The sequence below is a fragment of the Homalodisca vitripennis genome, chromosome 3 (assembly GCF_021130785.1).
Source record: "Homalodisca vitripennis isolate AUS2020 chromosome 3, UT_GWSS_2.1, whole genome shotgun sequence".
Lineage (NCBI taxonomy): Eukaryota > Metazoa > Arthropoda > Insecta > Hemiptera > Cicadellidae > Homalodisca > Homalodisca vitripennis.
The window spans coordinates 82,450,646-82,465,610 of record NC_060209.1 but is presented as its reverse complement, the minus strand read 5'-3'; the positions used below and the strand labels follow the sequence as shown (position 1 = coordinate 82,465,610).

The window sequence follows — 14,965 nt, the reverse complement described above, 5'->3', positions numbered from 1 at the left end:
TAAGCTGTTAAATTTAGTAGTTTAGATTGAAAATATACAAAATCTATGGAAACAACTGATCAGTTGTTTTGTTCACATCTGCATTTGCAAGGTATTTACACGTTGCATTGTTAGTATTTTGTTTGAATTCTTAGGGATTACAATTTCACAAAAGGGATCCTATGGGTTATAAATGGGAGAAAAAATAAAATAAAATGAAAAGTATCTTTATTGTATAGTCGATGTTAGGATTAATTTTAATCACCGCTACCTCCTATTTAAGTAACCTGAACTACAACATATAACTTAGAAACTAGTAACTAATTAAGAAGTGTGCGATAGTCTACTACCTCCTGGAGCTAGGTTTCTAGTTCTAGCGGGAACTTAGAATATAATCTAAGAAAAGTGTTTTATTATAAAAGTAAAGGCTGCTAAACAATTTTAAAATCACAACAATAACATTACCAACAAATAGCTTCGCTTAATTTCACGTAAGGTTATACATAAAAATATATAAAACAGTTAAAGGCGTTACTATTGTACACTCTACAGAAGGAATTGACATTGGTGACATCAAATTATAAATCAATGTAGAATACACTACCTCGTATCTGGTGGGTTTCCTCTTGATTCTGGGACTTGTGCGGACCAGTATGAACGTGTGCAAGAAGTGTGATTTGATACAAGAAGGAGAGAACGACGTATTGTCTGCTTCCAGGAATACAACACATACAATATCATTCCCGATGTGCCGCTTCCTTTGAAGCTAAAACAGAGAATGATTGTATTAATGCTGGGGTTCAAAGAAAAGAGAGGTTCATTTCATAATCATAATTTCTTCACAACACTTTGGCAAGATATTGTATGTATTCATAAAAAACCATAACCAGTATATCTAAACTTATCTTACTATCTTAGTCTTGTCTACTTAACGTAAGTAGAGAGACAGTCGGAGATTACAGCGAAGTTTATGACTTTACAACTGGATCAGTCAATATCGTATTGCTTCCGTAACCTTGTTGCCTATTCCAGCTGGTTGCAATCACCGGCTTATTTACCTTGGCCTTAAATAAATGTCATACGATATTTCACATTCCTTAAATTTATGTGCTAATTGTTGAACAAAAAGAAGTTGCCCATCAGCGATTCGATACCATTCTATGATAGATGAGCATTCTATTATAACATTTAGAAGATTATTTACGTATAGTATATAATTTTCTCGATAAATATTAGTCTTACTATAACAAAGCTTACTACTAAAAAGAAGGAGTATTATTTTGTCTAGTTTGAAAATAGCGGTCACATGTAAAACAATTAAAAAATATGGATTTTAAAAATTTTTAGTGTTAAAAAATTAAGTACCTATACATAATTTTCTGTAGTCATCCAATTTTACTTGATTGTGTATTTTAAGATTTTGTATTCCTTTGTTTTAAAACAACTTCTCGTATGCAAAATGCACACATTTAACAATAACTTCACAAGTAGTAACAAAACAAAACTGTAGCTCGACATCTAATAAGTTATCTTTACTTGTCAAGTCTTATACAAAATAAGTTTATCCAGAAGAAGTGGTCTTAGTTTACTTTCGAACTGTTTGGTGAATATACGTATTATTATTGATAGTCTGTACGGAGTTCAGGGCTATTCTAATTTGGAAATACATTAAAGATATATCATTGTTTCTCACGAATTTTTTATTTCTCTGGTAATGTGTTCAGCGTCAGTTTTACGAATTAAAATATTAAAACTTTACTGAAGATCTCTACTTACGTAAAACTCTGTATACAGATAATTAATATCACGAAAAGAATTGTGGAGATACGATAAGATAATGTCTTTAAAAAACAGCGGGCAGCATTGTTAAATTTTGACAGTCAAAGTTACTATAGTATAATATATAATTGTTAAAATATTATAGGGTTAACTTTAATAATTTTTTAGTTAGTTGCCAACATCGTTAGAAAAAATAAGGCAAAATTTTAATCATTCTTAGGTACTGTTCTGAATTGTAAAAGAAATTGAAACAAAAGCAGGTTAAAACAGGAAAACCTACAAAGTGCAAAGACCAGTAGTCTTTTATTCAAACAAGCTGGCCCTCATCAAATTGTTCCCGACAAAGGAGCAATTAAAGATAAAACAAAGAGCATTCCGATGTACAAAAGCGGCTCTTAGTTCCCTCAAACAAAAGTTCCGTCAGCACAACGTTGTATACAGTATTGATCAATCTGTCGATGAGGCACAGATTCTTTTGTTGTCGGTAGAGAATGCTGTCATTTTCTAATGTTTGTTTGACTCTAGTCACCTTCCATGTTTTCCGGTGTGCATCAATACAACACCTGAGGAAAATGTAGAAAGGCGGATTTGAGTTTTTCTTCAAGAGAAGAAAATAAAAGTATTGAAAAGTGTCACTGTACAACTATTGGGAATGTGTATTACCGAGAGTGATCAATTAATTAGATTACTTTAAAGTAATGAGTCAATAAGCAATTAACATGCTGGATTACAAAAAAAATATTTGGTGTAGAAAGTCTGGAGACAGCGAAGCCAGTTACATGTCAGAAAAAATCTGATCAACTCTGTTATTCTTTATTAGGGTATATTACAAGTAACCTCTCAGACAATATGATTAATGGTGTGTTATATGATGATAATGAACATTTCCTATAGTCACTATCATATCATGTGGAAAAGGAGATTAGCTCGAGATGACAAGCTTGAGTCAGTCAGAAGATACGAATGAGGATCAATGCTAAAACGATCTATGACTTTGTCATCTCATGTAATCGGCTGGGGCGAAACAACGAGTCTCAAGAGTGGACGAATAAAGAGGCCCTGAAGGAGGCTGAATTTAGAATTGACAGAGGACACCCTCCTGCTGCTCATACTTTAAACAGAGAAGTTTATCTTATTTAATAAGCATACAATAAGTAATAAGTATAGTTATGCGAAGAAAATTAGAACAAATATAAAAAAACTCTGAAACACCTAAGATAGTCCGACTAGAACAAAAAACACAAATAAATCTTCCATGTCTTAATTATACAAGTAATGGTTTCAGAGAGGTGAGAGGATTTGATTGTGTTTTATATTAGCATTTTAAACTACCAATCAGTTGCTGGTAGCTACCTAGATACACTATGTTTTCCCTCCTCCGAAAAAACAGCTAGACTAATACCTCCTTATCTTCTCACTAAAACTGTTCCAAAAGTCCATCATTCTAGATTTTTAATGAATTAAGATATTAAAATGAAGTTTTATGAACATTTATTGATCAAGCAAGTATACTTTTTGATTAATCGAAAATTGTGACGGGATCTCCTTCAAAAAATATATTTTGAATCGAAAATCAGATACTAATCGCAAAACATTACTTTTATTCCTCAGAATGCTCGAGACATAAATACTCACTAAACCAGTATCCTGGAAGACGAATTAATTTTAGATTATAATTGTTGTTTAGTACCTTTTGCGGATCGTGGCTCTCATAAGGCAGCTGTGTGGAAACATGGAACATGATCTCTATACCTCGCCAGTTGGTGTAGACGGAGTAGAGACCCGTCAAGTCGTGGACTGTGTCTAGGCCTCCCTTATATTTGTCGAATCCTGCAAGAGCACAATAAAATTCCTTGTACTGACTCGCATAAGAAACGTGGAACATGATCTCTATTTCGCCAGTTGGTGTAGACGGAGTAGAGACCCGTCAAGTCGTGGACTGTGTCTAGGCCTCCCTTATATTTGTACACCCGAACTCTCAGTACACACCAATGAAGTCTAATAAACAGATTTGAGTCTAAATAATCTTCGGTGAACTAAACTATTTTATCATTCAAGTACATGTCAGGATTAAACTGTACATCTACAGTTTTTTAATAGCCTTTTCCATCACGTAGAAAATGGCGGTTATGTTAGGAAGGGGGGTTGTCACACGTTGTCCCATTATTTCACAAAAAAATTAAGCACATTCAATAACTTCAAAATATTTCTAAAAGTATATTATAAATAAAAATGAATCGTAAAACGTGTTACTAATCGCTGACCTAGAAAAAGGCTGGACTAATTCGGCTGATTCTTTTTGTAAAATATTCGTTGAAATCAGAGGAAGGTTCATAAGAATAAATCGGAAAAGTGTCCCAGCATAATTTAGATTTCGGAAAAACTAATGATAATATTTATGTTTTATAAACCAAATTTAACTGACACTAAATAGCGGTTAACAATTTCAGCTGAAGTTCATCAAAGAGTGAAGCATTAGTTTACAATTAAATTTGAGAGAATTTTTCGTTTACAGGGCTTGATCAGTAGTGAAATTAATTACAAATACCAAGTTACATATAACTTTTACTTCAGATTGCGTAAAGTGACATATGAGATACTAAAAAATTGGTTGGCTTCGCTGACATTGTGATATGGCATTTTTGAAAGTATAAGAACATAAGACACTTACAAACTTCAAAGAGCGATCCATTCTTTGCTAGAATACAGTCCGAAAAACAAAAAGCTTTTTATTACGCAAAACTTATTTTAAGCAATTATTTAAAAATGTTACGTGAGCTTAGACATGATTTCCCATACACCAGTACTAAAACGTTTTTTGGCCGTAGTAGGCTTCTCAGTCCTACGATGTAGTTGATTTTCTTCACCGGGACAATGTGTACTTAACTAAGGCACTGGAAATATCTTAGAGTAGGTATACGTTTTCAACCGAAGTAGGATTCCAAGACCTGGAAAGGATGTATTATTTTCTTAATCGGGATAATAAGGCACCCTCAAATATGACACCTTAAATACATTAGACCGGAAAAGAACTGAAACGGCCCGAATTAGACGCTTTTTGACCGAAGTACGCTTCTCAGTCCTCGTATGTATAGATTCGTATTTTCTTTATCGGAGCAACAAGGAAAACTAAACTTAGACCGTACGTAGATTACGAGGACTGAAAGTAAACCCTTTTTGGCCGTAGATATATATATATATATATATATATATATATATATATATATATATATATATATATATATATACTTTCTTGACCGGGACAACAAGGAAAACTCAGCTGTGACGTTGGAAATATGATCCATTCAAACCAGAAATGATTTTACACGCGCAAAACCTGATACAAGAGTCAGCCGCAACTTCCCTTAACCTCTGATCCTCCTAACCACGAAGACTGAAAAAATATGTAGGCCTACCTGATGTCGGCCTACTTACGTTTGAAAGTATCATAGGGCTCCATCGTATTAAATAATAAGTGCTTTTACTAAGTATGCTACGATGTCTAATTTTGAAAGTTGCGTGCGAACCAGTGGGTAACAGCTAGTTCGACATCTAATAAGTTATCTTTACTTGTCAAGTCTTATACAAAATAAGTTTATCCAGAAGAAGTGGTCTTAGTTTACTTTCGAACTGTTTGGTGAATATACGTATTATTATTGATAGTCTGTACGGAGTTCAGGGCTATTCTAATTTGGACATACATTAAAGATATATCATTGCTCCTTAATTTTTTATTTCTCTGGTAATGTGTTCAGCGTCAGTTTTACGAATTAAAATATTAAAACTTTACTGATGATCTCTACTTACGTAAAACTCTGTATACAGATAATTAATATCACGAAAAGAATTGTGGAGATACGATAAGATAATGTCTTTAAAAAACAGCGGGCAGCATTGTTAAATTTTGACACTCAAAGTTACTATAGTATAATATATAATTGTTAAAATATTATAGGGTTAACTTTAATAATTTTTTAGTTAGTTGCCAACATCGTTAGAAAAAATAAGGCAAAATTTTAATCATTCTTAGGTACTGTTCTGAATTGTAAAAGAAATTGAAACAAAAGCAGGTTAAAACAGGAAAACCTACAAAGTGCAAAGACCAGTAGTCTTTTATTCAAACAAGCTGGCCCTCATCAAATTGTTCCCGACAAAGGAGCAATTAAAGATAAAACAAAGAGCATTCCGATGTTTTTTGGCCGTAGTAGGCTTCTCAGTCCTACGATGTAGTTGATTTTCTTCACCGGGACAATGTGTACTTAAATAAGGCACTGGAAATATCTTAGAGTAGGTATACGTTTTCAACCGAAGTAGGATTCCAAGACCTGGAAAGGATGTATTATTTTCTTAATCGGGATAATAAGGCACCCTCAAATATGACACCTTAAATACATTAGACCGGAAAAGAACTGAAACGGCCCGAATTAGACGCTTTTTGACCGAAGTACGCTTCTCAGTCCTCGTATGTATAGATTCGTATTTTCTTTATCGGAGCAACAAGGAAAACTAAACTTAGACCGTACGTAGATTACGAGGACTGAAAGTAAACCCTTTTTGGCCGTAGATATATATATATATATATATATATATATATATATATATATATATATATATATATACTTTCTTGACCGGGACAACAAGGAAAACTCAGCTGTGACGTTGGAAATATGATCCATTCAAACCAGAAATGATTTTACACGCGCAAAACCTGATACAAGAGTCAGCCGCAACTTCCCTTAACCTCTGATCCTCCTAACCACGAAGACTGAAAAAATATGTAGGCCTACCTGATGTCGGCCTACTTACGTTTGAAAGTATCATAGGGCTCCATCGTATTAAATAATAAGTGCTTTTACTAAGTATGCTACGATGTCTAATTTTGAAAGTTGCGTGCGAACCAGTGGGTAACAGCTAGTTCGTTATTGATAAATACTACTGATTTTTATACTTATAAGTAAGTATGCCGTAGTATGTAATCGATAATTCTTTTTACGTTCGGTGGAAATAATATAAACACAAGTATAGAATACCCATGTATTTTCACTTCGTATTCATTTCAGTACATTACAAGTTTATAATAAAACAAAACAAAATTAATTTGACGTGGATAAGCTTAACCTCTCTATATTCTGGAACTGAATATTATTTAATTCAGAAACACAAACGTACACATTTTAAGAACAACATTCTTTTGATCCCGCACGAAACATAAACTTGTGGGTCCCAACGTTTTGTAGTGCGACAAAAGCTGTAACATTTCTGTTAAATATGAACACTCTGTTCAAAAACCCAGTTAATATCTCATTGCTAATTTATTGGTAATAGACAAGCTATTCCAACAGTTATTCCTGCTAATGAAAAGCTAAATAATATGTGTACTGATATCCCTTCATAAAATCTTAATGGTATTGAGGAAGCAAGAGTTGAAGTTATGTTCAAACTATTGATTTAATTAGAAACTAGAGCAAGAAGCTACAAGTCGGTAATAACCACTCTATGAGGTGGCATGCAGATTAACTACTTACAACCGAAACTAATCAACAACATTAATTTACAAACCAAGTAATGTTACTTATTAGCATGAAAACCCTTCAACAACGTAATACGCCTGGATAAGATCATGAAATTATTTGTCTGTCGAGTTCGAGACATCATCGATCTTATATTAAACGAGAACTATATTGATTTGTTTCAAAAATTAAGTAAATGCGTCGAAAATCACATTTCACCACGACGCAATACAGATTGAAGGCTATTATTTGTACAGTTAATGTCCATATACATTTTGTTAGTGAAAGATTACCATATGTAAAAAGAGTAAATTTTAAAATCATCGTGTATTCTGAGAGAAAATTATGAACAGTGCAAGCTGCAGTTCCCTGCGTAAGCTATAGTCTTATCTCATTGATCTAATATGTAGAAGAATAACATAAGAAATAATTAAAATATATCCAACGAGAAAGAAAATATTATGTATTATGAAAAAGTATGTAAATGTGAAAAAGTAGACGCATTACAGTTTTAATTTTGAGATAAAATAAATTTTTGAATGTTCAGTTCACATTCATTTCACCTTTCCCTTAGTGCAGAGTTTGAAATCTGACGCTATACTAGACGAATGAACCCTTTCCACCATTGACACGTTATGTGTGAACACATTTGGCAATGATCAATGACCGAAATCGATCTATTTTAAACATAAGTTATTCCAAAACTCCTATTTATTATTGTAATAATAAAATTCTTATTCGCATATTTGAGGAAGAGTCCAATACTCTTTAACTAAGTTTAACTTTTACAACTTGAGCCAAGACAAGAATGTTAAACCATCTAGAAGAGGGCCTAAATTATAAATGTTTCAAACCTTAATCCAGTATAATTTTTTAAAGAGTGAACCCTTTGAAGTCAAATTTACGGCATTGTACTCTAATAATAAAGACTTGTTATTTAATATACTACTCAACCTATGCTCTCATTTAAGATTTCATTCTGACTCATTGCGGGCCATCCTCCTGACATGACAAAAATTTGGTAGTTACTTCACAAAGTAGATTTATAGGTGTAGTAATGATGTACCAAGTTGTTTTGCTTCACCTGTAATCGTTCGGGAATTATCAAGCCCGTGCGGAACTTTTGTTACACTCTATATAATGATTGGTTAAAGTAATTCAACACTTTGACTGCCGGTGTTAATTCATATTAACGACACATTATACATAACGATTGAGTAATCACAGTGACAGTAACATATATACAGGTTATGAAGCAAATTGTCTTAAGAAATACATTTGTAATGTTTGGAAACAGAGATATTACCTTGAATGAACTAGCACTAATATGAGCAGTAACATGTAGAATGTGGGATAAAATAATGGGGTTTTGAGATTTCTTTATAATTCACATCAAAGTTTTCCGTTTCTCGCCGCGAGGTTCTTGAAATATTTCGGCATCTTCAGTCAACACGATGTCAAATCGAAAACCATCTGCTAATAATCTGTATATACGCACGTTTGATATAATTCAAATACAAGACTCGAGTTTTAATTACGTTGATAACGTTAATATTTAAATAAACCAAACGTCTTACCTTTTAATCTTACTCTCTCTCCAAGGATTTGTAAAAACTCGGTGAAAAGAGAGCTGTTTTCATTGTTATCTAAGATCTCCTCCTCCGTGTACTGTCCCTCCTTCACGAAAAGCACGCCGACTTTCAACTCGGATTTGATGAACACCTGAAAAAAATATACTTATACTATTCATTGTATTGTACTATACATTCAAAGATAAACAGACATGGTAAAGAAAAATAAACATAAACGGGGTTTTTTAATTATAGTAATTACACTATGATAATCCTTCCACAGATATAAGATTCTACAAATAATTTTAATAACTGTAAGTGTTGTCCATCTTCAAATAAATAGATACTTCTTAAAACAAATCCTCATCATATTAAACACCAATTAGATATTCAACATAAATGAACTTTTCTATTTTCAGATATGTTTCTAATCCGGAAGTATTAGTTTAAAAACTTTTCACGTCTATTAAAGACAAACTACTAGAGGTGGAACATCAGGTTTGCATAATTCTATATTATTCAAAGTGGACCATTTAACACACATTTTATTCAGAGTAGACCATTTCACACATATATTCAACTATGGGAAATGCTCTCTGTATGTACGTTATAGTTTTCGCTAAACATTTTAAAACTAAAGATTTAAGAATTATACATATTTTTATTAAACAAATTGCATTCTTAAATTTGTAAGAAGTGCATATTAGTGTTATTTATGGTACATAAAATGAACTTAAAAGGTTATTTTGTTTTTTATATGCATTTCTCACTTTACATAATTTATGTTAAGTCGTCAACTTTGAAAATTTTTAATCTACTTTTAATCTACATTAAGGGTTGAATTTTATTCCATTGTCACCACTGAGAGAATAAAAACTCCCTAAACATAATGAAACACCGAAATATCACTTTGTGCATGGCATACTCAATCCTAAAAGTCCTCAGTGTACTGGGGTAGCAAATAAATAGTTGTAATTAGATATAGTTTGTATTAGTAAGAATTAATTTTTAATAGAAACCCAAAATTTGGCTACAATTCCAAAACTAGAGACCGCAACCTCAATTCATGATCACGAATTGCAGGTTAATATAACCTAACGACTAAAAAAGTTAATATACAGTTACTATTTTAAGATGATGACGATGTAAGTAAGCTATGTCAGCTTATTTAATACAAAACAAAGCTTATTTACATACTGCCTCCGGTTAGTTACAACGTTAGTTAAAACCCGGCAAAAAGTGAAAGTTTTGAATTTTGGAAATTTAAAAAAATATGTGCTACGAAACAAGTTTTGAAAAAAACATTTAACTGACATATTACATAAAGGGATGTTTTTAAATATGTTCATTTAAGGGTAGCGTATTATTACTCAAGATGTTCGGGCGCTTAACCCTTTTACTACCACTTCCGGTAGCTGTATTGTTATGATACGCTCAAGAGGAAAAAGACTCGATTTTGGCAGAGAAAAAGTTACAAAATGGTTATTATGATTAAAAAAGCCATCCTTACAATCTTCATCATGAGGTTAAAAATATAACAAATTACGAACCATTTAAGTGACATTATAAATTACAAAGGGCTTCATGAAGCAACTTATTTATCTTTAATATTTAATCTATACAATCATAGACAAGTTATAAGAACAACGTGCATGTGTAGGTAGAAAAAAACAAGAGTAATACCATATAAAACAATCCTCCATTTCTTTTATCTGTTTATTTGGTATAAGTGTAAGACAATACTCAGATATAAGACAATTGTATAAATTAATTATTGAAACAGTCACGTTTCCAAGGGAAACAAATTAAAGGAACACGATATCTCCATTCAGATATTACATATTATTTGGACCCTAGTTCATGTTCCATGTATTACAATTACTATAAAACTGGTAACGATTGCATTAATATTGTTTTATTGTCTGCACCAAACTGCACGTGGAACAGGAACATATTATTTTGGTAGCATATCCCTTAAGTTATTAAATATGTTCAAGGTTTATGACAGCCACGGTGAACTACCATATTATTATCATACTAACACCCAGTAAAGTATGAAACGAAAAATATTATAGTTCAATAGAACAAGTTCCGCTGTCTTGCATCTAGGATGTGCACACGCAGAAGCGTTATCTGAGACAATACTGGTGTTCTCCATAAATGAAATTGGAAGATGAAAAAATCTGCTGGAAATCTCTCGATTTTTCAGAAGGTGATATGTTGTCAGAGGGCTGGATGACATTTTCCAGCATCTAATAAGGCACTGAAATCAAGCTGCAAAACACTGGAAACGACCACTGTAACCGACTTAGAGTGGAAACTGCTTGAGCTCGAAATGCCCTTTCTCATGAAGATTTACGATAGAAGTTGTGGGCTAGAGAAGTTTAACGACCAGTCATGAACTTAGTGAGAGTCTAACAGTTACTACCTGAACTACACTAGTAGACTACCCTTCCATTGGTACTCTAGGTCTAAATTGTGTCCAGTTTGTTTATACTTGAATGGATTGTGTCCCAAGAAGAGTACGAAAGGCGAGAAGAAAACAAATTTGGATATCCAGGCACTATTCAGAACGGTTACATGATCCAAAGCTGATACTGGGCTTATTTTGGCGAGGAAACTCTATGATACTGACGAAGGAATCTGTAAACCCAATATAGTACCTAAAATAAGCAATGAATTGTGTGCCATTTATACCAGAAGAATCTCTGTGTGGTGCTTGTGATCAATAATCTGCAATGCTGAAAAGGGCGACCTTTGAGATAACCAGGTAGTTATCAACTTTCCACCAGTAGAGTTCGGATCTGTCTCATATGTACAACAGTGAGAAAGTGATAAATAGTTTCTCCTCGTGGGGCACGATCACTCATCGTGGAGTTTGGTTGTCTGAAACCAAGAAATTCTAGTTTTAATCCTTACAACGTGAATATTTTGAGTGGTTTAGGAGAGACCTCATTAGGATTGTCTGAGGCATCCATATGACCCGGTAGATTGGATATGATGATAACCAAAAATGCAGGTACTGTATTGACACAGATCGTTATCTGATGTAGTCGGTTTTCCGTGTGGTAGTTGGGTGAATTAACTATGGGAGTATTGTTGGTACCGGTACAGATCCTGCTATTCCAATCAGTTTCCTGAGATTAAGCTAAGCGAAGAGAAGCTAAAAACTCTAGAATAACATATCTTGTCTTCGTATGTGTGGATGGATGTGCGTTATCTTGAGAACAGTGTAACGTAAATGGGATAGATTTCGTATAAGAATAATTGTCAAGATTCGAATAGCAAAAAGATCGGTTACCCTTTAGGGATTCGTAACTTCTTGATAATCAGACAGTCTTTTGAGACAGAATACTTAGTCTACAGAATAATATTGCACAATTGGATGTTGAAATTTTCCAATCCACGGTTTAGGCCTGAAGTAGACGTTTACGATCAAAATAGTTTTTTTTAGAATTATGTAAGCATATATTCCTTGATAAAGACGAAACTAAAATATTGGATCAGAAATATGATTTATTCGAACCAGAAGCTCATGCTCGCTTAAACCCGATAAGTCCCCAGGTGTGGGTCGCGTACTCCTAGTTATATTATTTTAAAACTCAGGTGACGTAACATCAAAATACAAAACGTGAAGTGAATTTTAAATTGAAACGTAAGAGAAGTAGTGCTTATAATAGTTGTGAGACAATAGACTACATGGACCAGTAGGTTTTAGTTGGTAGGACCCTATCCAATTGGTAGGATATATGCCAAAGTATAAATGTTGCATTGTAAAAAAACAAAGTATATAATTTAATACTTTCATATCAAAGGTTGGTAAAGCACATGTCTGTCACATTATGTGTGGAACAAATAATTTCGAAAGGCATTAAAAAACATGCGAGTTAATAGCTCTTAATTATTAAAATATATGTACTGTAGTGAAATAAAGTGTAACAGAACAGTTAAAGGAAAATTAGCCATAAACAACAGTTTAGAGTAGCATGTAGATGAAACTGCACAATAGAGGGACAAGGCTCTATAAATGCAAATGACTTTACATGATGACTATTGTAACAATGGTGGCACTGTCAATTCCGTGACTGCTCACACGACTTCTGATTGTTCCCGGTGCCAGCTATTACACGTGGATCATAACGCATGGTAACAGTATTACTCCACCTAAGCCGAATCCTGGAGTATTATGCAGAATGCCAAGTAATCCCATCGCTGTCACGTCAACACAACACATCGTTTTCAAACGCTTGGGTTGTCGGCACTGTCTATGATTTCCACAACAATGGAGGGGAAAATGTAATTGAAGAGCGTTTCCAAATTAACATTCAAGAGAAATAAATTATTATTGCATCATTCAAAGGGCCAGAGAGACTTCATTTATGTATGCCCACACGATATATTGAGAAAGACCTGACTTATGAACTTGCAACTGTGCAAGTTTCAATTTCTAAGTACGCAACAACGATTTTGATGAAGGAGCATGCCATGAATTGAGATTCGGATAGGCGTTGGTGAAGATTTCTATAGATAGTTCGCTTTCGAGATTTGTTCAGTCCTTACAGTAATAGGCTTCGCTAACGCTCAACCAACGCTTTATATTCTATACAAGACTTGTTTTATGTAATTTAGTTAAATATTATACTTAAAATAACTTTAATGCCAACATTATACTCTGTTCACTATACAGTAAAGAATATGATGTAAGGATTCATATACGGTCATCCTATGCCACGTTTTTAAATAATCTATTCGAGAGCCTCAGTGGAAACCGCATTGCCTTTTGAGATTATATTGTGTGGCAGTAAATTTGGACTCTAAACGAACTATATTTGTTTGCACTATTTCTATTAAATGCATAGGGAGCAGTATTGGAATGCAACATGCACTACTGGATACACAACAGCGGATGTGGGCTTTTCACAAAGATATTCAGAAACCATTGTGTTTGGCTAAAGTTTGAATGCAATATGCTTCATGTTGTGTTCATGTATATGTGAGGTCATATACAGGGCGTTTCAAAACTGAGTGGTAAAATATCAGGCACTGATGGGGAGAAGGTTAAACATTTTAATGAAACACTGCATTATAAAATATAGCACTGTCTTGACTTAATATAAATCTCTCAGCTCGTCATCTGGTTGAGCTGTACATTGTCAAAAATGCCCGACGTAGAATTGCCACTTGTTAATTTAGGAAAAAATTGAAATTTTAGCAGGTGAGGCACTGTTAGGAGAAAGGTACGTCCAAAAGTCACCTTCCTGTATTATTTTTAAATTAAGCATTGAAAACCACTTGTTAATGCGTTGTAACATAAAAAGTAGTATCTTAAATGTTTTGTAGGATTAGCATTTTATATTTAACTATTGAAAACCGCATAACAATTTATATCTAAAGAATAAAACTTCATAAAACAACACAATTCGTATTAATTATTTTTTAATTGCAGCGACTACTGGGAAAACAAATGATTCTTATCGAAGCACAAACTAAAATACAAATTTCAAAAATTTCCTAATTTTCTTAGTTTAAGTAAAAATAACAAGTATATAAATCAAATGTAAAATTTTAAAATAATTTTTAATCAACTGTTTTAAATGCCTTTTCGTCTAGTAGTTAATATTTATTATTTTAGTTGTAGTAAAATTATCGTGGAATATAAACCTATTGTAAAATATTTTGAAATCCACGAAGACTAGTATTATTAGGTTATTGGTGGCTGGCTATTCACTGAGAATCTCAATGTGGACATTGTCTTGTCACAGTATACCTGCTCTAAATCAGCTATTTATTATTCGATTTAAATAAATAGCTGTCATTATGTTTGTGACAAAATCATCTAAAAAGTGTTATTCTGGTAAATTCTTGAGAAAAATTGCAGGTTGTAAAGATATTCAAAGTTTAAAAGTTTTAATGGCCGCCATCTTGAAAATGTTAAAGATAATTTCATGATATATTTTCCAGTAACTGGGCTTGTTCTCATAGACGTTTGAGCCAAATTTGGTATAATTTAGTTTATTAATTTATAATGTATAATTATTTTATAAAAAAACACATGCAGACAGACAGATGGAAAACTAAACATCGGAGACCCATGTTCATATGGTGAAATATGTTTGTCTTGGCCTG

General features: G+C 33.1%; 1 protein-coding gene across 1 annotated transcript in view; it reads right to left on the bottom strand.

Moving 5' to 3' along the window:
• The window catches only part of LOC124358259, a 145,896-nt gene that overhangs the window by 41,645 nt on the left and 89,286 nt on the right, over nt 1-14,965 (bottom strand). The window contains exons 7-9 of the mRNA XM_046810552.1: nt 8,846-8,990; nt 3,449-3,588; nt 584-745 (exon numbers count right to left, since the gene is read on the bottom strand). Coding sequence (XP_046666508.1) covers nt 584-745; nt 3,449-3,588; nt 8,846-8,990 — 447 coding nt within the window. The remainder of the gene's footprint in view (nt 1-583; nt 746-3,448; nt 3,589-8,845; nt 8,991-14,965) is intronic.